The sequence below is a fragment of the Amphiura filiformis genome, chromosome 2, assembly GCF_039555335.1.
Source record: "Amphiura filiformis chromosome 2, Afil_fr2py, whole genome shotgun sequence".
NCBI lineage: Eukaryota > Metazoa > Echinodermata > Ophiuroidea > Amphilepidida > Amphiuridae > Amphiura > Amphiura filiformis.
The window spans coordinates 58592471-58612613 of record NC_092629.1 but is presented as its reverse complement, the minus strand read 5'-3'; the positions used below and the strand labels follow the sequence as shown (position 1 = coordinate 58612613).

The 20143-nt window shown below is 37.0% G+C and overlaps 1 protein-coding gene across 1 annotated transcript in view; it reads right to left on the bottom strand.

Moving 5' to 3' along the window:
* Positions 1-290: 290 nt before the first annotated feature.
* LOC140146460 (uncharacterized) overlaps positions 291-20143 on the bottom strand; it is a 40449-nt gene continuing 20596 nt past the window's right edge. Inside the window, exons 8-10 of the mRNA XM_072168320.1 lie at positions 3163-3188; positions 2440-2553; positions 291-955 (exon numbers count right to left, since the gene is read on the bottom strand). Coding sequence (XP_072024421.1) covers positions 785-955; positions 2440-2553; positions 3163-3188 — 311 coding nt within the window. The 3' untranslated portion in view covers positions 291-784. The remainder of the gene's footprint in view (positions 956-2439; positions 2554-3162; positions 3189-20143) is intronic.

Below are 20143 nucleotides of genomic sequence, written 5' to 3'. Positions count from 1 at the left end.
TAGCTTGAATCATTCAGGGTCAGTACCATTTTTGATATAATTTGGCAGTGTTACCAGACACAAAACAGTGTTTCTACTGTTGAATAATGATTTGTCTAACAAATTTCTCTATACAATCTCTTATATACATATAATATATATTCATTAAACTATTTTCTGTTTCAAAATAATTCATCATTTCATCTGGAAATATATATATAAGGCTTATCAGGCCATCAACAATTAACTTGTGGTTTATGGTGAAGTTTACCACCATTGTTTTACTGAGAATGGGGGGTTCTTTTTTTACATAGGGATTGGAAAATTTGTGGCTCTGTAAAAATTCAATATTTTACTTGTTTAAAATGACAAAGTTCATTGCTTTCTTCCGAAAACTAAGTATAGTTTTAAGATGTCACTTAGTTTTCACTGCAAAAATTCCAGAGGTACATTCTTTTGGTCCCAATATGTGACAATACAAAAGGGTGGATTTACCACAGCATTGGGCCATTCCAGTTGACATCCATACACCCCCTATGGAAGACACAACCTTAATCTTCCGCACAGAGTGTGTGAACTTCAAATAGGGTTACCTGAATGGGTGATTCCATTTGAAATCTACACCCCCTGTGTGGGAGATTAAGGTCATGACTTCCCTGGGGGTATATGGATTTCAACTGGAATAGCCTAATACATGACAATCCAATGTGGCTTCATAGAGTCCAAATTATCATTTTTTTAGGAAGCAAGATCCCCATAAAACACAAGTCTATTGTAATGATGGCCATACTGTTTATTATTAAATTCAATAATCATCGTATACAAACTCGTCTGCATGGTGTAATCTCCACCCGTAGGTGCCCAGCAACACACACAGCTGCATTAGACGTGATGCTCCTACTTTGCGGAACAGCCCCTTGGTGGCTACCCTCATGATGGGTCCGCTGGCAGTGTACGATAATGGCGTTGTGTTTACCTGCAGAGGGAGGGAGAATGGTAAGAAGTTTGTAATGTAAATTGCAGTGTGGAGCCCATATCAGCCCGGGGTGGGATACTTGGATTATTTTTCAACAGGGATATGCAGCCCTTACCCATTTCCAAGGGTAATTTTACAGAGAATTCTCGTATCTAGAATTCCCATATCTAAGTATTTTCAGGAAATAAGGACCAAGATTTGAGCTTGAAAATAGTAATAGCAACAGGTTTTCCCGCATGTATGTCACACATAACACGGAAAATCTAAGCGAGAGACCCATGTCTAAGGATTTTTTTTTCAAAACATAAACCCATGTCTAAGGATTTTTCGTGGAAAACCTATCCATTCGGGCGGCACATCCCCGTATAGCGTTTGTACGTGAGTAACTTCCCCGAGCATATCAGGTGACTTTCAACAAATATGCCACAACTCCAAAAATTGCCACTGCAAAATCAAAACTTCAGGGCAAATTCAATATTGCCCTGAAGTTTTGAAATTTTGAATGATGGAGAGAGGGAAATAAAAGTAGGGGGAAGATGCAGTTTAAAAAAATAACACACACAAGTCAGCTCAATAGATAAGGCATTCGACTATATGGTGCGAGAGATGGAAAAATTAGCTTGACATTCCCCTGGACAATGAACTTATTGCTAATTGTCTTGTTGTAACCCATACGAAATTAGGGGAGCTGATCCTGGCTGCGAAGGTTAACTGTGGAATGTCTAGGGTGTGCGCTTCTAAGCAGCCAAGTTCCTGGGTTGTTGCTAAATGGCTTATGGAATGATGTGGGGCCGTATTGGTTGGCGACAACCTGTAAAGTGTGCTGAGGCTTGTGGATCAACATCTAGGTGTTGGGCCTGTGCTTAGTGTACTATAAATCATTACGCTAACAATAAAAACTAGATAAGATTTGCACTGGAGCATGAGAAAAGTTTAATAAATAATCTTGGTGTGGCAACAAAATTTTCTACTGTTGGGCTATTCCATTTAAAATTCACACTACCCCTATGGAAGATTTAGCTAAAGTCTACCACAGAGGGAGTATAAGTTTTGAATAGAATAGACAATTTTGGGTAACATCCATTTGAAATACTATGGGTTTCAAAATGATTAACTTTGATCAATTACATTTGAAAAACATACTCCCCTTGTGGAAGATATTTCCAGAGGGGTAGTGTGGATATTTCCAGAGGGGTAGTGTGGATTTTAATGCTCTGCGTGCTAGTCCTTCGCTTCAACGGAAAAAGTTCAAAGTTTTGAAATATTTTCTCAAATCGGCAAGAGCTATCTTAAGAACTACTGAACCAATACTAGGCTTGTTTGTACTCATTTTAATGCATTTTTCATGCTGAATCCAAATATGGTCATGAAAATTTACATTTCTGAAATTTTTGAATTTTAAAAATTTGTTTGAAACATGTCGTCTGCAGTCGACACCCGCGTGAAGAGAGTTAATAGCCATCTGCAGGTTCTCCTATACTTACCTCAATATTGTAGACAACTAACTGTGTGTAGACAAATATGAGGGCTAGTTTTATGGCAAGTCTCGACTCCCAGCATGATACATAGTTGTTCACATTCAAGTTGGTAGAATCCTCCTGAAACAGATCAAATGGGAAAAGTACTGAATCTTATTAAATGGACTATCCAGTTAAAATCCATACACCCCCTATGGAAGACACAACTTTAATCTCCCACACAGAGGGTATAAATTTCAAATGGAATCACCCATTTAGGTAACCCTATTTGAAATTCATACTCCCTATGTGAAATATTAAGGTCATATCTTCCATTGGGGGTGCTTGGATCTAAATTGGACATTAAATACAGTTCTGGGCTTAATTCATCTCGAGGGAGGGGGGACACTCAACATTAGAAGTAACCTGTTTGTGCCTATCAGCATCAGAAAGTAGGGCCGATCGGTATAAATTGTTGTTGTAAAAAAAGGGGGTCACTGGGTGTAACATTTTGCAAAAAGGTGTCATTTGGTATAAAATTGTGAAAAAGGGGTCATTGGATAGAAAAATTTGAAAAAATTTGAGCCCAAATTCTATTTTTTGTTCCAAATTTGAGAATTGGAAAGTTTCCTAATACTTTGATATGATGAAATTCTTAAAATAAAAAAGGGGGGACTTTGAGTATCCAACCCTATAAAAGGGGTCAACAGGTATATTCAACTTCGGGAAAGGTGGCCTATTGATAGGCACATACTCGTCACTTCTAAAGTTGAGTGCTCCCTGATAAAGGAATTTTGGGCAAACCTCCAGATCAATCAGCATATTTCTACTGAGCAAGCAGTTGCGGGTGAATTCGAGTTAATGCAGGACCTTCCTCATTGAATACATGAGTAATGAATCTAACGATCATAAATTACAGCCCAGTAGAAACACCTTGATAAAGTTGAGAGGACTAAATATGGGTGAGGGCGAATTTGCGGATGAGGAGCTCGGTGCTCAGTGTAAAAACGCTCTATGGTCAAACTGATTTACAGAGGATATACCCATGAACCACATATTAATGCATTGGTGTGGTCTGTGGTCCTATATTTGGTATTTCCACTGTCATTAACATGTTGACTCTATCTATAGATGCCTTTATCACAATACAAATAGACAGCTTGACAGAAAAGATTGCTATTGACAGATTGGCTGTATTCACACGCAATACCCAAAATCCCAAAGATTGTGAACCTCTAAGATTTCAGTTTGTCTAAAGCTTGGAGTTTTCAAGTTTTCTCAGGGTACGTCCAGCTGTGGTTTAATTGGAACCTCGGATCATAACAAGTTTTAACCAGTGATCACTCCACGGTAATCTCAGGTGTCGTCATTTCCTTTGTTCCTCACAGTTCCCTTGGATTGTGGGACCCAGGTGCGTGTCAAGGGGGTGACTTTGGGGCTTGAAGCTCCGGGTTTACACCAATAATGTGACGAATCAGCCTAGTTTCGACTCATTTAAGCTGCTCAGCCCCCGGTCCTAGTTCCCCTCTCCCCGTTGAAGAGTTGGATGTCTGGCTCTGGGACCAGTACTCATCCATGATCGGGAAGGGTAGGGGGATCAGCTATTGAATGTACCTTGTGGACATAAATCAGAGGAGAGGAGGATTTACTTTCTGCACTCACAAAGTTCCAAACCTTGGAAGTTTTTTCCTGTCTGAAAGCTTCTGAACATGGTTTAGTGAATGGTGGTGATGTTGTTGACTTTGTTTTGGACTGTTTACCAAGGATTTGATTGTTGGCCCATACAAATCACTCTAGACAACAATTTTTGTGGATACATTATGTGAAGTGTATAGGTTGTTTTCATCCAAATGCCATCAAATTAAGGATTTTTTTGGGGGGGTGCACTCAACTTTAATTGAGAACTGATTTTCAGACAAAATAGGGGCTTCTGAATTTTTCTACATGCATTGTCATGAAATGAACAGTGTTGGTAAAATAATAACAAAATAGAAAGAAATGGCTGAATGTTGAAACTTTTTTTTTATACTAAGAATCAGGATACAGACAATTCACACAGGGGAGGGGGGTTGCATGGGGGGAAATTCCCCCAGTCATAACTCTTACCCAGTCTCTTACCCTCCAGATGCCCCCAAGTTAAACCCAAAATCACATAAATTTAATGTTTTTAAACGTGAATTTTGCACATGCACAAAATTTGTTGATATTTGGGTCCCCATGCCCCCCAAATTGTTTTTTCTGGTGTCACCACTGTACATTGAACACTTGCAGAATTGCAAGAATACTTCATTTTTATTTGAGTTGCACACACAGGGTCACTGTCCAAATTCAATTTTTAATCGGTACCACACATTCTTACGTGGGTTTAATTTAATGAATCCCTTGTCAACAAATGAGGTAACAGTATTGACTAAATGAAAAGGCAAATAGTTTTAATAGGCGGAAGTGTTGGCTTGACAATCAAAGCTGGGCTTATCAAATCTTGTCAATATTTTGACATTGTATAATCCAGATCTACCTGACAGTGAGGGCTCACTGCATGACTTTAAAATGGTCATGGACTCATGGTATAATCATCCATAGTTCATGTTGAAGGCATATCATGGTTCATCCAAGGATAGAGTACGGTATTATTCAGATGTTTTCGGGAACGTTTTGTGGGGATACACTGGGGGGGCACTCACATGTTAACGTGAGATTCACTTTGAGTAAAACACACAAAATTGTATGGAGGGAATACTCAAGGTTGGTTTAGGTAGGGGTGTGCCACTGAGAATTTGAAAGTGAACCCACTAAAGCCTCCAGCATACTTTCCTGCCGCTTGCCACTGTGGCAAGCGGCAGGGCGTTTCAACCAATGACAAGCCTTGATTGTGTCCGTTTGTCTGCAATACGCTTGCGCCACGCTGAGCGGCAAGTGGCAGGGTAGTATGAAACCAGCATTATAATTTATATACAATTTTTTCAAGCAATTTGGATCCATCAATATACCAAAATTCAAATAATATAATGATAATAGGATCAATAATCTGTGAAAATCTGGTTGGAAACCCAAAAGTGAACCAGAAGTCAGTGTTTCTAATTCACTGTTTGTCATTTCAGAGTTTTAAGCTTACCTAATGATTTTAACGGGAATTTTCATTCTAAAAATGACCTCTAATAAATGCCCCCTCCCCCATTTGGAAAATGCAACACCCCAGGGCGTTTATTTGAGGAAGTAGTACAGTAATAAAGTCATTATGACTGATGAGTGCAACAATGTGTGACATTGGATACTGGATCAGTTGCGTTTTAAACAACAAAATATGCTACCAATAACTTTTATAATTTTGGAAAAATGTTTTTGATTTATTTCAAAAAGTCTTAGAACTTGTGGACCCTTTATTTGGGGAAGGAAAATTCTCTGCAATTTCCAAAATTTCCCTGGAAAATCAAAGGAGCTTCTTGGACTTCACATTTTTTTCCATGGTCTCTTCTTTTAAATGCTGTTCCTTATAGCGCTATTCCAGTTGAAATCCATACACCCCCTATGGAAGACATGTCCTTAATCTCCCACACATGGAGTGTGAAATTCAAATGGGTGACTCCATTTGAAATCTACACCCCCTGTGTGGGAGATTAAGGTTATATCTTCCAAAGGGGGTGTATAGATTTCAAATGGAATTGACCATTGCAAAATTAGAGGGAAAATCCTGAATGATTGCAATAATAACAATGGCATTTTATTGTTGTCAATAAATTGGTTGCTATTGTTGACTTTGTATCTGAGTCACTGCCTGGCAACCAGATTCCAACACATTCTACACTTAGTATCTAAAACAACTGTTAACAGTTAATGGTCATAAAACTTAACCAATATTAGCCTAGCATAACAAACATTGCCATTGAATAAGGTGAAACAAAAAAGCTTGCTCTTTGAAAGCACTTCCTCATCTGTCATATCCTCGTTTTTTCCAACAAATTTTGTGTGATGAAATGTTGCAAGTATTAACACTAACCGAACCTGTGTTTTTTTGCTATCGGTAGGGAAACAAGATATGAAAAAGGAGAAAAGATGAACAAAAAAGTCACTTGGTACCCCCACGATCAAACCTGGGACCCCCACATGCCACACAGAAGATCATCAACCTGTAGCCACGGGGGTTACGCTGGACCGGCCAGAGATTCCCTGGGTATATATGAATTAGGCTGATTGCGTGAACTTCAGTGAGACTCGGTTCGGTTAGGGTTAAAGCAAGTGGGATGGCAGCCATATTTTTCTCAGTTTTAGCCATTTAACTATTAAAACAAACTGTACCATACTTCTTAACATTAATAATTATTAAAGCTGCAGTAAACTTTAGAATACCCTACCAGGCTACCACATTCTATTAGCCCGTAGCTACGCCTGTGTATAAACTATGACTATGCTGACGTCACAAACTGACACCAGTTAAAAATACCTGCAACAGTAACGGCATACTACATCTTTTCAAAAGCACTATCAACACCTTTTACAATATGTTGTAACAAACACCTGCACTAACGTAGCTGCATGAAGCTGAACTTTTTACAAATAACGACCATCGCTCTTGATTCTTATATCATTCGGTCTTCGTACTCCATCTTCTCCATTTCTTTTCATTTATCATGCAGCATGAAGCTGTCCCTTTTAAAAGGGTATTTCATGATCCATAGCATCATCCGCCCACTTTTCTCAAAAAAAGTTGAGATTTTTATAACACTGGAAACCTCTGGCTACATAATGTTTATGTACAAAAAAATTCTTGCAGATTAGTTCGTTCAGCAAAGATATCGTGAAATTTGAATTTTGTTCTGGTATACCAGAACGAAATTACAACACATTGTCTATGAAGCAGTGTAATACACATCATGCATAACTCGCAAAAGCAAAATTGGAATCAACTGAAATTTTTGGAATAAGCTTTTTTTTCATGGATATCTACTAAAAATATCACAAAAAGAGGATGCTAGGATCACAAAATACTCCTTTAAGCAACACAGGTAAGAATAAACTATATCTTAATTCATCTGAAACACCATTGCTCCACTGGTGTGTAACCATAGGCAGGTACATGCACTACAATGTTTTATAAGTTTCTTCAAAAATCTTTCTTTACCTACCATACAAACAAATATGCCAATTTCACAAAGAAATGTCATTTGGTTTTCCCTGAATTTAAACAAATTGACAATTTCTCACCCTCCCAAAACACTTAGATTTTACCTGCACTTTCTATACACTATCCTCCAAATATAGGCATTTTGTTTCCAAGCAACTCAGAAAATTTGATACAAAAAATGATATCATTTTGCCTGAATCTAAAATAAATTGATAAACTTCAATCAAAACAAGCGCTCTCCTTGAAGACAGGTGGTAGGCATTAAATAGGAAATTCAAGAAATTTAATTTTAAATTTAAAAAAGGTTGTGATTTTAAAATAATATAAACTTTTTAAAAATTTGTTAGTAAAACTCTTGAATCTGAATATTTACAGTACAAATTAAAATGTATTGCAGACACCACTGCATTAATAACACTTTAGTAGGCTTGTTTATTACTAGTACCTATATAAGTTGATTTCTTCAAATATTGCCATAAAATCTTAAAATTCCATTTAAAAACAAATTGGTAAAAATCTTCAAATTTGTTGAAAGCACTTCATGATATTGAGAGAAAATTTAGTTTTCATGATCTTTTACAGTAGTATTTTTATAGACACCCTGTATAATAAACTTGTCCAATCTCACAGTAATCAATGGCTATGCACGCTGCTAATGGAAAATCCTTGTACAAACAATAAATATCCATCAGCGCTGTCAACGTGCAAATTATTTCTTGTCAATTTCTTACGGCACATTTGTCAAATTCCACCACATCCAGAGGTTACTAAAATTTTTCTTTCCTACGTACCTGCCTGCTTCCACTTGTATGACATCAGACACCTATGGCATTGAAATTTTCAAATTAAAGGAGTATTTTGTGATCCCAGCATCCTCTTGATGATATTAATGACCACTTTTGAAGGTCTATTTTGGTATATGAAATGGGAATTTTACGAAGTTTTATTGCAAATAACCCAAATTTGCCTCATTGTAAAGTACCATTCTTGAAATTTTCCAAATATTTCTGGAATTTTGATAAAAACTGTGCAAAAAGGTATACCAATGGCTCAAATTTTCTTGGAAAAATAGTATATAACGACTGGGTCTCCTTTTTATTCTTGGCGACATCTCCCTAACCAAACCAAACTTGAGTACCCCCATCATCACTGGACTTGAAAACTGCACATTGTAGGTTTATATTTCATGTACTTTGTACAACTGGAAAGAAAAAGAGCATGACATGCCAATTTGATGGGAGAAAACTGACTAGGCAATATGCAGGGGGGGGGGAGCAAAAAACAACAAATGTAGGCACAGAAGTAGGCAAAGTTCAGAAATTTCCAAGGCCCACAGAAGACTAAACCAAACAGACAGAAAATACAACCATTGTTTCAAGCAGATAAACTGCTCTTCTTCGACTTCAGGGACAAAAAAAATATGAACTGTTCAGCAAAAACTACATGCTATAGTTTAAAAACAAATTTCATACAGGCAAAATTCTTTCTCATTCAATGTCACATTGAGACTGTTGACAAATGATCAATAGTGTTCCAAATATGCAGACAATGTTATTGTCAATTCTAAATGCATGATCTAACAGTCTATTACACACAATAGTTCAACAGTTGACACCCAAAGGCTGTAACAAAAGCCTCTCTACAATGCATTAAATGGGGTGTGTAAAAAGCATTGTCAAGTATCTTTTGTGTCAACTGATAATAGCTCAAATTCTATTCATGTATTTAATTAAAAGAACAAAGAACAAAGCAATAATAATGTCTGGTAGTATTTCAAATGGGATTGCTTCATCAAAACTATTTTTCTGCAATTTACAAACACACACCCACAACAAACAAACACAAAACCAATAACAACAAAGAAATTTATTATTATTTATTTATTTATTTTATCGTGTCGTCTGACGATTGCCTTTTAGGCATGAAACTCAGAGTAACGACTACCTATTCTGGAAGGTCTGTTCTTTGAATTTTTATTTATTTATTTATTTATTTATTTTAATCTTTATTTAACCAGGGTAGCCTTCAGTAACTGGTACATATCTCAAATAGGGCCCTGAAAAAAGCAAAACTAGAAAAAAGCAAAGCAACAAGAGGGCCCTTGTGCATTTGTAAGTAGTGCCTATTTCACTGATCTTGGCTACCGGATCGGTGGGAGGGTGGGGGGGAGACATGACCATACAGGAATGTGATGCAAACATGGGTTTATTTTGTGGCCTTTTGGAATTTTAAATTTTCCAAATTTGTCCAAAAAATAGCCCCATTTTGCCTAACAAAATTGTCAAAAATGTTGGCAATTTGCATTCAATTTGGCTGAAAAATTTGACTTTTGGTTTAGCGATGGGTACAAATTTCTTGAAAAATTGGTATATGGATGGGTTCACCTTCAATGGTTTCATTCTCAGTGGCTTCTCACTACTAAACTTGAGTTACCCCCTAGGTTTTGGCAATACACTCTATGACATAAGTATGACAGAATATGACAGAAATGAAATGAAATACACATTCAAATACCCTCCTCCCACCCCCACTATCCCAACGGGCAAACTTGTGATACAGCTTGATTTGAGGTATGAGACCATTTATTTTTTTAGTACTACTACTACTAGAATCGAAGGATCTTCTGAGATACTGAACACACACATTATGTTTTCCCTGCTACATTCTCATTTTGTTCAAAATACAATGATGGAATATATCCACAGAGTCAAGTTTAAAGTCAAGTCTTACTCTTTGCTTGTTTCTCTGTTCAAACTCAAGGCCTGGACATCAAACATTGACAAAATATCCATCAAGGTGTCTGTGTGTAATTGCAATTCCATTTAAAATCCACACTACCCCTGTGGAAGATTTTGGAAATATCTTCCACAGGTGGAGTATGAATTTCAAATGGAATGAACACATTCTACACGCAGCTACATTAGCATTCATGCAAATTAGCTCATTAATTATGCAAATATGCAAATTAGAGGGTGGCTTCACTATATAATACAGTAGAACATATATTAGAAAGACTTTGACCATTACAACATATTAGAAAGACTTTGACCACGTCACGTTTCAGGGCAAAATTATGCAAAATAAAAGTACCCCGAACATTTTTGCATTGGTTTTTAGCGAAATATTCGCGAAAATTACATATTAATGAGCATTTCCAGTCATTTTTAGCTCATTAACTATATTGATTATTGACAAAAAAATACGATACAAAGAAAATATAAATTGATGTATTATGGAAATCGTATGTCCGATTTGCTTCAAACAAAAGGCATATTTATACGAGTGGATATTCATACATAGTGGTAGATAAAATGAATTAAAGTTTTAACTTCAACACTACACTATTTTTCGCTCAGTGTACTTTATTCTACTCAATTAATATGTTTAAAACATGCTCAAAGCTTTTGCTAATTTCTAAAAAATGCCTCGAATACCACCTTAAACTCCCAAACAGTTTAGTTAGCACTATTGTCATGCGATATTTTTTTGGGGGGGGCAACGCCAAAACAAAGGGCGGCGGAAGAAGAAAGGGCAGCAAAAAACGAAGGGGCGGCAAAAAGAATAAGTAAAAAAAAAGGGCGGAAAAATTTGATTAAGTAAAAAAAAATTGGAAAAAATGCTACTATACATCAAAATGTGTTGCTTTTAGGGCGCTAGCGCTTAAAATCCTTAACTATTGGGACAGGAAATTTTCAAAAGTCGTGGAGAAAATGTTCTAAAGTCACCCAATTGGGCTACCAAAATCCGGGTTTGACAACCCCGATTGATGCGCCCAGTAAAACATTAGCACTGTCTATGATCCCTAAATATTACACATTGACATAATATGACACATGATATGTTCACATCATGTCAGAATGCCCTTATTCCACAGCCATTCAATATCATTGATTGTCACTATCAAGTGTCACCCTCAACACTTGTACCGCTATTGTTGTGTATTTATTGCTGTACTTAATGCCCCTAAAATTTCATTAAGAGACAGAGTTACCAGACCTACAGTTTGGGGCCCAATTGGGTAACTTTTTAAGGTTTTCTCCATGACATTTGAACTTTTTCTGTCCCATAGAAGCAATGGATGAGAAACAAAATGGGCTACTTTTCGACACTGGCCATCACAATTTTCAGTAGTTTCCTGTCTTATGGAAACCAATGGTCAAGAGAAAATTTGGGTGATTTTTCTGTGATCAGACCTGCAAATTGGGCTGAAATATTATAGCAACTGACTTAAATAGATTCTTATGGTGTAAATATTGGTATTGATTTGAAATATGACAGGGTGATGGAAGGACAAATTGGCTTCATAATTCATTGATAAAATCATTAATGTCTAAACTACATGATATAGGTCAGAAATGGTCAATAATGTAATAGGAATGTGGAAGTATATTTTTGCCAAAGTCGCAGATGATTTTGGCTGCTGAACCCAGGGAGAGTCTTGGTATATTAGGCCCATGAAAGTCTATTTTGAGTTTCCCGTCACCCGCCCTCACTTCATTTTCTGACCCTCACTTGAATTCATTATTGTGATTTCCCAAAAAATACCAATAAAAACTGGTTATATTTGTAAAAAAAATTATGAATATCCATTTATTTTTTGTGGAAAAATCAAAATCAAAACATACATTTTGCTGTCAACCTTGCAAACTCTTTTTAATATACTTTTGAATCTTATTTGGGCTAAACATCTATCTTCAAGTGAGTAAGCGGTAAATAACAACACATTTTACATGTGTGTTGGTCATATAATGAAAGCAGAAAAATAATGAATAATGAAAACATTACCTCACTTGTTTTCAAAAAGTATGTGACAGGAAACTCAAAATTGACTGTTAGTGGCCTTAATTGATATAAATAAAATTACAATCAATCACTGACGTCATACACATAGCGAACCAGGGGAGGCTCAATACAAATGATGGTACAATGTAATGGGTAGCACACAGGAGTATCATTTTTGACCACTTTTTTTCTAGGCCAAAAAATAATGGGTTTATCAGTTTCTTACAATTTTCCCGATTTTTTCCTAAAAATAGCCCAATTTTGTCTCACTGTAACCAACTTTTTCTCAATTTGCATTTCTTGCAGCTGACAATTTTGTTATACAGATGAGGCCACTTGCACTTTCTTTTTTTATCAGGGACAAAATTGACAAAAAGATGCAATGGATACAACTGTTCTAATTTTGGCCCGTTATTTCTTGTAGCTGGTTGGATTTGGATGAGGCATGGACACAATTTAGTTACCAATGAGAAGAGATAAATTTGGGAAAGAGAATTTTTAGTCCTAATCCCCCAATTTTTAGATTTTCAACCACCCTGGCAACAAAAGATTAGGGTCAACAATTTGTAGTCTGTAACCGATGTTTCCGGTCCCTGTCAGCGAGACGATTTGGTTTTGTGCTCCCCCAGCTTGGAAGTTCCGGCATGCTCCTGATTAGACCTACACTTTGCAAGAAGGCAATGTATTCACAGCTGAGAGCTCACCCTGGATAAAAACTGGGCTAAAACACTTTCAGTATAATTTGAGTACTTAGAATCCATACAGGCATTTTTTTTACATAGAAAAAATTGAGAAGCTGCATTTGACACTGCTTGTTGAATTTAGTACACTCTCCTATACTCTGTTCGAAAGAAAATATACAAGAGGTATATCACTGTCACAATATTCGCTTCTATACTGAACAGTGTCTTTAAATTTGGACTACAGTTGGATGACACTTGATGATCCCTAAGCCTGGAGGGACTCAAATTTGGTTAAGGTGCGAGGTGTTATTACAGCTTTTCCCCCAAATTGTTTGTAAGTTGAGAAAATTTTAGCTACAGTGAGGCAAAATTGTGTAATTTTCTTTAAAAAATATGGAATTTTTTTTGAAAAGGCACCCTTTCACTAAAATTGGCCTAGTATTAGTAGTAAAAGAGGTCATAGATATACCAAAATGGCTGAAAATGCGACCTATGTTTGTGATATACCCAGCTTCCTCTATAAACCCGCTATTCACAAAATCCTCCCTTAAATGTAGTTTTCCTCAACAGCAATTTTTCAGAATTGCACCCCATCTGAAAAAGGGCCTATACCACCACTGCACTGCATCGATTACTTTTTTTAGGGACCGTTCACAAACACGTGTAAGGGGGGGCCTGATGCAAAAAGGGGGGCCCTGAAAATTGTTGACCCTCCTAAGAGGGGGCCCTGAAAAAAAATGACCACAAATTTTCCTGGAAAAATTGAGTTTGTATGCTTTTCTATGGGGTTGACCCATAATTTTCATGTCAAAAAGGGGGGCCCTGAAATTTTTGAGGTCTGTAAAGGGGGGCCCCGAAAAATTTTCGCGATGATTTTTTTTTTTGCATCAGGCCCCCCCTTACAAGTGTTTGTGAACGGTCCCTTAGTAAAAATTTCCTTTTACTAGGCCAATTTTAATATTTCCTATCGAACACGGCATGGTAACCAGCTTTTGCCCTCAGACACTATCCTTATCTCATCCAATATCAAAATCCAAAAATAAAATCAACAAAAACTTCCCAAATTCTTCAATAAATTTGTCAAAATTTCCAGATATCTCCTACAATACAACCATATTGTGATTCCACATGTATTGAAATGAGTACAAACATTCCTAGTATTGGTTCAGTGGTTGTTGAGATGTCTCTCTTGAGAAGAAATGAGATGACTTTATGGCGCATCTTTTTTTTATATAGCTATGTGATCAATGGACCCTTGGCTTTTACTAAATAATGACTTACTATTAGTACAGGTGTGAATAATCTATAACTGGCCTAGATTTGACAATTGAAATAGGGTGGGATGGTGGCAAGTAGCCAGGGCTGTAAATCAATAGCTGCTCTGTGTGTTTTCCTCATTAGAAGCTTGACATAATATTTTATCCCGGGGTACTCAAGTTTGGTTTTGGTAGGGACGTGCGCTGAGATTATGGAAGTGGACCCATAAATATACCAATTTTTCAAGAAATTTGGACCCATTGATATACCAAAAGTCAAAATTTTCGGCCGAATTTAACCAAAATTTTCCTAGATTATGAAAAAATTGGGCTGTTTTCCGAAAAAATTGAGAAAATTTTGAAAAAAAGGACCCATTCATATACCAAAATAGGCTTTTGAAAAAGGGGTCATTGATATACCAGAAGGCCGAAAATGCTACCCATGTTTGCGGCACGTCCCCTGGATTTTATCTCCTCTTCGACTGCTCAGTGCCAGAAGTGGGTGGTAAGTGTAAATAGTTGCCATATGTAGCTGCCATGTGCAGATGAGTATGATAAAATGTGCACATTGCAAAAATCCAACAGCTATATGAAGCTAGTACATGTAGTACTAGTAAGGCTGGCATTTTCGGTCGGGTAAACGGGTACTACCGAGATTACATTACCGGTAGGAAATACCTCCCGGTACCAAATAAAAAAAAAAAAGACACTACAAAACACTACAAAACAAAAAAAAAAAAAAATTTTTTTTTTTTTTTTTTTTTTGCATTCAGTACCGGTTACCGCCCGAAAATTATGGCGGGTACCCGGTACAAAATTACCCGAAAATGCCAGGCCTAAGTACTAGTGGTGTTATGTAAGGTCATGGAACTGGAAATGGATGTAAGCAGGTCTAAAAAACTTAAAATTGAACGTAGATTTAAACCATTGTGACAGCAAAGATACTCAATACATCTTTGGTGACAGAATGACTTTGAGCGGTTATAATAGTAATACGATGAGTTGGTGCCTCAGTTTTTTTTTACTTGGGAACAAAAGTTGATGCCTATTAAAATTCATAAAGTTATGAGCCATTGGCTCCTCAATCAGTTTTTGCACCGTATACAGCACTGGGAATTTCCCATGACAATACAATAAAACAGATGATAGGTATAATAAAATAAAAATAAATGTAGATATTTATATAGCGCTTTATGCCGTAAACAGCCTCAAAGCGCTTTACATTTATTCCGCCGTTATTAGAATATGTCGGAACCACGTTTGCTGCCTACAAATGGCGCAGGGTTCATCAGTACAACAACTGTGACTACCCCTAACAGCTTCCCATTGCACCTGGGTGGGGTGAAGCAAGCGAGACAAAGCGCCTTGCCCAAGGGCACAACACGGTGGCGGGATGGGGATTCGAACCCTCGCACGTAAAGCAAGCTCTCAGATTATGAGTCCAAGGCCGTAACCACTGAGCCACCGTGCCCTCAAATTAAGGTATGAATGGTTGTGGGATCAAACTAGAGACCTGTCCCTCTATCATCTTAGAACTGCCCACCAACATGGATGTCTTTTCAATTCTTATACCATTCTCATTAGTTTCCATAGGCTCTATACCACTGCCTTGTATTGACCAAGTTACTTTTGAATTGAAACAGATTTAATTTAAGGCAGCTTTTTTCAATATACCTGAAGTGTTCAATGCTAAATAGATAGACATATGGCAGCCCTGTTTAGCTATGAGCAGGATGAGTCCAAGGTACCAAGGTACTATTAAAGATATTTAAAGTGTGCTATGCAGGCAAGAAGTCAGAGGGTTTACCGATGTACTCTTTAGCTGTTTGACTCAATTGGATATAAAAATTGGTTTTAGGGTTGTGTGTTGTTCATTGTAAAGATACTTATCTTACAGGTGCGAGTGATCAGCCTTTCTTTGACATCTATGGTGCAATGCATCGGTACCACATGAACGTTGTAGTGCAGGGCAGTATAGTCAAAATTGTATTCATCTATTGCTATGGTAGTTAATCCGATTAACTACGTCACTTCTACGGCATATACAGAACTCGGTTACAAAATGATATATTTTATGATATGGAACAACAATGTTTTCCATATTTCAGTTTTCCAGAGATGTTTATTTTTCCATGACATTACATGTTTTCCAGAGGCTTTTTTTCATAACGTCCAAATATTTTCCATACCCAAAAAGTACTAAATTTGCAAGTTTTATATTATTCCTGTTTATAATCATGTTGGGCAATAAATATTACTAGTTCCTCACCATAATTGTCAAAATTTGCGATAAATTAGATAAATGTTACTTTTTAGGTGAGTGTTTCAAAGTTTCTTTGTACCTTATAAATTTGAATTGTTTTTACCAAAACGTTATTCAATGATGAAAAGTTAATTTCAATTTTCTCCAACATGTCAAGAATTAGGGGTTCATTCATAGGATTGAGGGCATGATCGCTGTTTATGCCCGAGGCCTATGAGTAGGCCTACTTGCAGGAAGCAGCTCGGCTCATGAGGTCAACGGCCGGGAGTCAACGCGTGATACGCGGTATCTTTTGCGCTCCGTGTGAGATGGGCGCGGTGACATGCGCGTGTACGCAACACTAGCAAATCGTGGATCGTGTTAATTGGGTTCCAACGCTGCGTGACGCAGCTTGTTTATGCCCTGCGTACTGGTCATAAACGGAATTTATGACCAGCAAAAAAGTGATCAAATCCAATCAGAAACGTCGTTATATCGTGAGTATGTATGAATAAACCATCATAGCAATTTTGTTACAAAATTTGTGTCTCAAACTAAGCTAAAATGTTTCTATTACATTATACATGAACATAGCTTTATCTGCCCTTATTATAGAAGTCTAATTTGCATATCTGTCTAATTATGCTAATTAGGTATGCAAATATGCATCATCTTTTTAAAACTGTCAATAAGACAAACTGCGTAGTAAACATTTCAGAAAATTGCATAAAAATATTAAAACACTGCTATCTCTTCCTGCTATACAGCATGTTTACATTTGCTTTAGACTGCCAAAGGAGGTATGTCAAGAGCCTTCAGCACATAAATATTAAATAGAATCAATTAAATGAATGAATTCCCACAAAGGGGAAGGCAAATCCAATTCATTACAAAATAAATTACTCTAGTGTGAGAAGGTTTGGAGCAGGTCAATACTGCCCTCATTTGTATTATTATCAGGATTGCAGATATTATAGAGGGCAGTATTCTACTAATTCATATAGGCATTTGGGGCATACTATGGGTCTTTTTATCTTTTCAGTTTCCGTAACTCTATTGTTCAGATACGAAAACGCAAGGGATTCAGTAAGTTTACTGTAATCTGACTTCATTGTTAACTCTGAAGTACCAATCAGCTTATTTCAATAGAGGTAATTGCCTGTGTCAATAAAGCCCATAAAGGCTGGAGATAAAATAGTATTGAACACCGGTGTCCGACCGCTGTTTTAATGGTCTAGCGCCCTCTCGTGTTTGACAGTGATAAATTGATTCACATTATTATGCCAAAATGCAAATCCGAATGAAAAGGTCCACTTTTTTCTGTAAAAACGTTGAAAATAAGCCCTTCAATCACAAAAAGGTCCGCTTATGAGCCTGTCGCGCCCCATTGCACTTATGCAGGGCCACAGTGTCGCCCTTCCCTCAGATCAATGTCTATCTCCCTATTTTGCTTCCTCCTGCCCCCCCCCCATGATCAGGCTCCCCGGTCCCTACTCTCTCCTCTCGAGCTTTCTCTTTCTAGCCTCTCCGCCTCTCCAGTCTCCCCCTCTCCTCTCTTTCTTCCCCACCCCCTCCCACTCTCACTTGTTCAGTCTCAAGTATCTCCTCCCTCCCTCCCCGGCCCTCCCTTGTAAATTTATCAGTATGATCCATGACTAAAAATAAGCTCTGCAAAAATAAACATTTAAAATAAACCCGAGTCATGCATATAGGCCCAACCAATTGAATACATGAATACAAAAGCCACCTAAGTCCATGGGAAGTGATTTTGAGAGAAAAACCTGTGTATCATTTTAATTCCTTCAGTTAGATTTACCTGGTCAATATGGTAAGTTTTACGTGCAAATGAGTGGATTAACCTGTATTAGGTATGACGATTAGCATTTCAGGGACTTCGTGGGGTTCATTTTAAATTTTGGACTTAGGTGGTTGTTTGAATCATATACAAAGACAACAATGTTAGAATGAGATTACCACTAGTAAGATAATACAAAATAAAGCGCACAGGTATGTATAATGTTGATAAGCATTCTGCCATGTAATATAAACCACACACTTTCCTTTATTAAACCCATTTTTTTCAAAAGTCACTCTCTAGCAATGAATGTGTTACAAGTGGACTTTTATACATACTGGATTTTAATCAATGTGTTACAAGACTCAAATCATGGAATTGGGTGATTCTTTCATACATGCTATTTTTCACATGCTCAATAGACACAGAGGATGAATTTGAGTTGTTCTTTCATACATATGACAGGCCTATGTAAAGGAACACTTTCCCATGCTTAACTCAATTTGGTTTAAGTATGGACTTAGGTGGCTTTTGTATTCATATATTCAATTATCAGATTAGCTTGCCATTGGTACGAATGAATAGAATACATTATCTTTGCTCCAATGCAATTCTGTTGTATTGCATTTCAATATAAAACATGATTACCAAATCACCACTTGTACGCGCCTCATTGGGAGATATTTGACTATTTCAGACGCTTGTTTCATCGCCAATAAGAAAGACTTTTGCTTATAACTTGGCAACATGTTTACGAGCCACTTACGTCTAGGCGTAAGTGCATATACACCAAACACAAGTCAATTGAAGCCGTACAATTCACCGTGAATTTAGGACCGTAAAATTTAGACTCTTCTTTTGTCTAGATTAGCACCCAACCGCACATCTCAAGGTTTTATGTAAAAAATCAATATAACTTACCAAAACGAAAACTGAAATTCACAAGCTTCAAATTTTCAGTAACTAACAAAAGGCTAGAATAAAAGATTGGTCACACCTGGGAGACTACCACTTCAGAATAACAATGACTTACAAAAACGGATACGGTTACGGAAACAGAAACTGAAAAGATAAAACGACGGCTAGCTTGCACATTTTCTCTGCACCTGGCAGATGGGGAACTTCTGTACACATGTGTGACAACATTATAGAACCACAACCAGGGTTTTCTTTGCTGACCCTTTCAATCCTGGATTTTTCATCTGAAGGGGCATAAAACGTTGCCTAGAGTATATTTTTTTATTTTGATCAATGTGTGTCTCATTCTTGAACAAATTCATCAGGACTGTTCATAGTAGAATTGTTAGTTGTGATTTCATACAACTAGTCCAATAAAATATCCACTTACTTGCAGACGCTTCGGAAACTGTCACTTTTATTTTTCAATCCTATTGTTGTAATGACGATCTGTATACAGTTGATGTTGACTGCTGCTTATAGCAACCAAGTTGCCAGTTATTTTCAGATTTTATTGGACTAGTCGTATGAAATCGCAACTAACAATGTGTCTCAATTTCACTGTATTTGTTGACCCGAATTTTTTTCGCCAGGATGCTCAAGAGTCTAAAACGTGTGTGGGGGAAAATATTCGCTAGTAAATACTATTTATTACTACTGAACCGTGCCCCATTATTAGCTAAGGTCATAATCCCATGGCTCATTCTCATAATAAGAAGGGTATATTTTTGTTGTCTATAGCTACCAGATGAAAATATCAGGTTTTTCTTTATCTAATCATTGAATATATGAACGAGTAGGTTTTTACAATTTTGTACGCAGTGGACATTTCACTTTGCATTTGAAGGGGTAAGGAAAGTGTGTGAACGCGTAAATACATGTGATTCAGCCTTG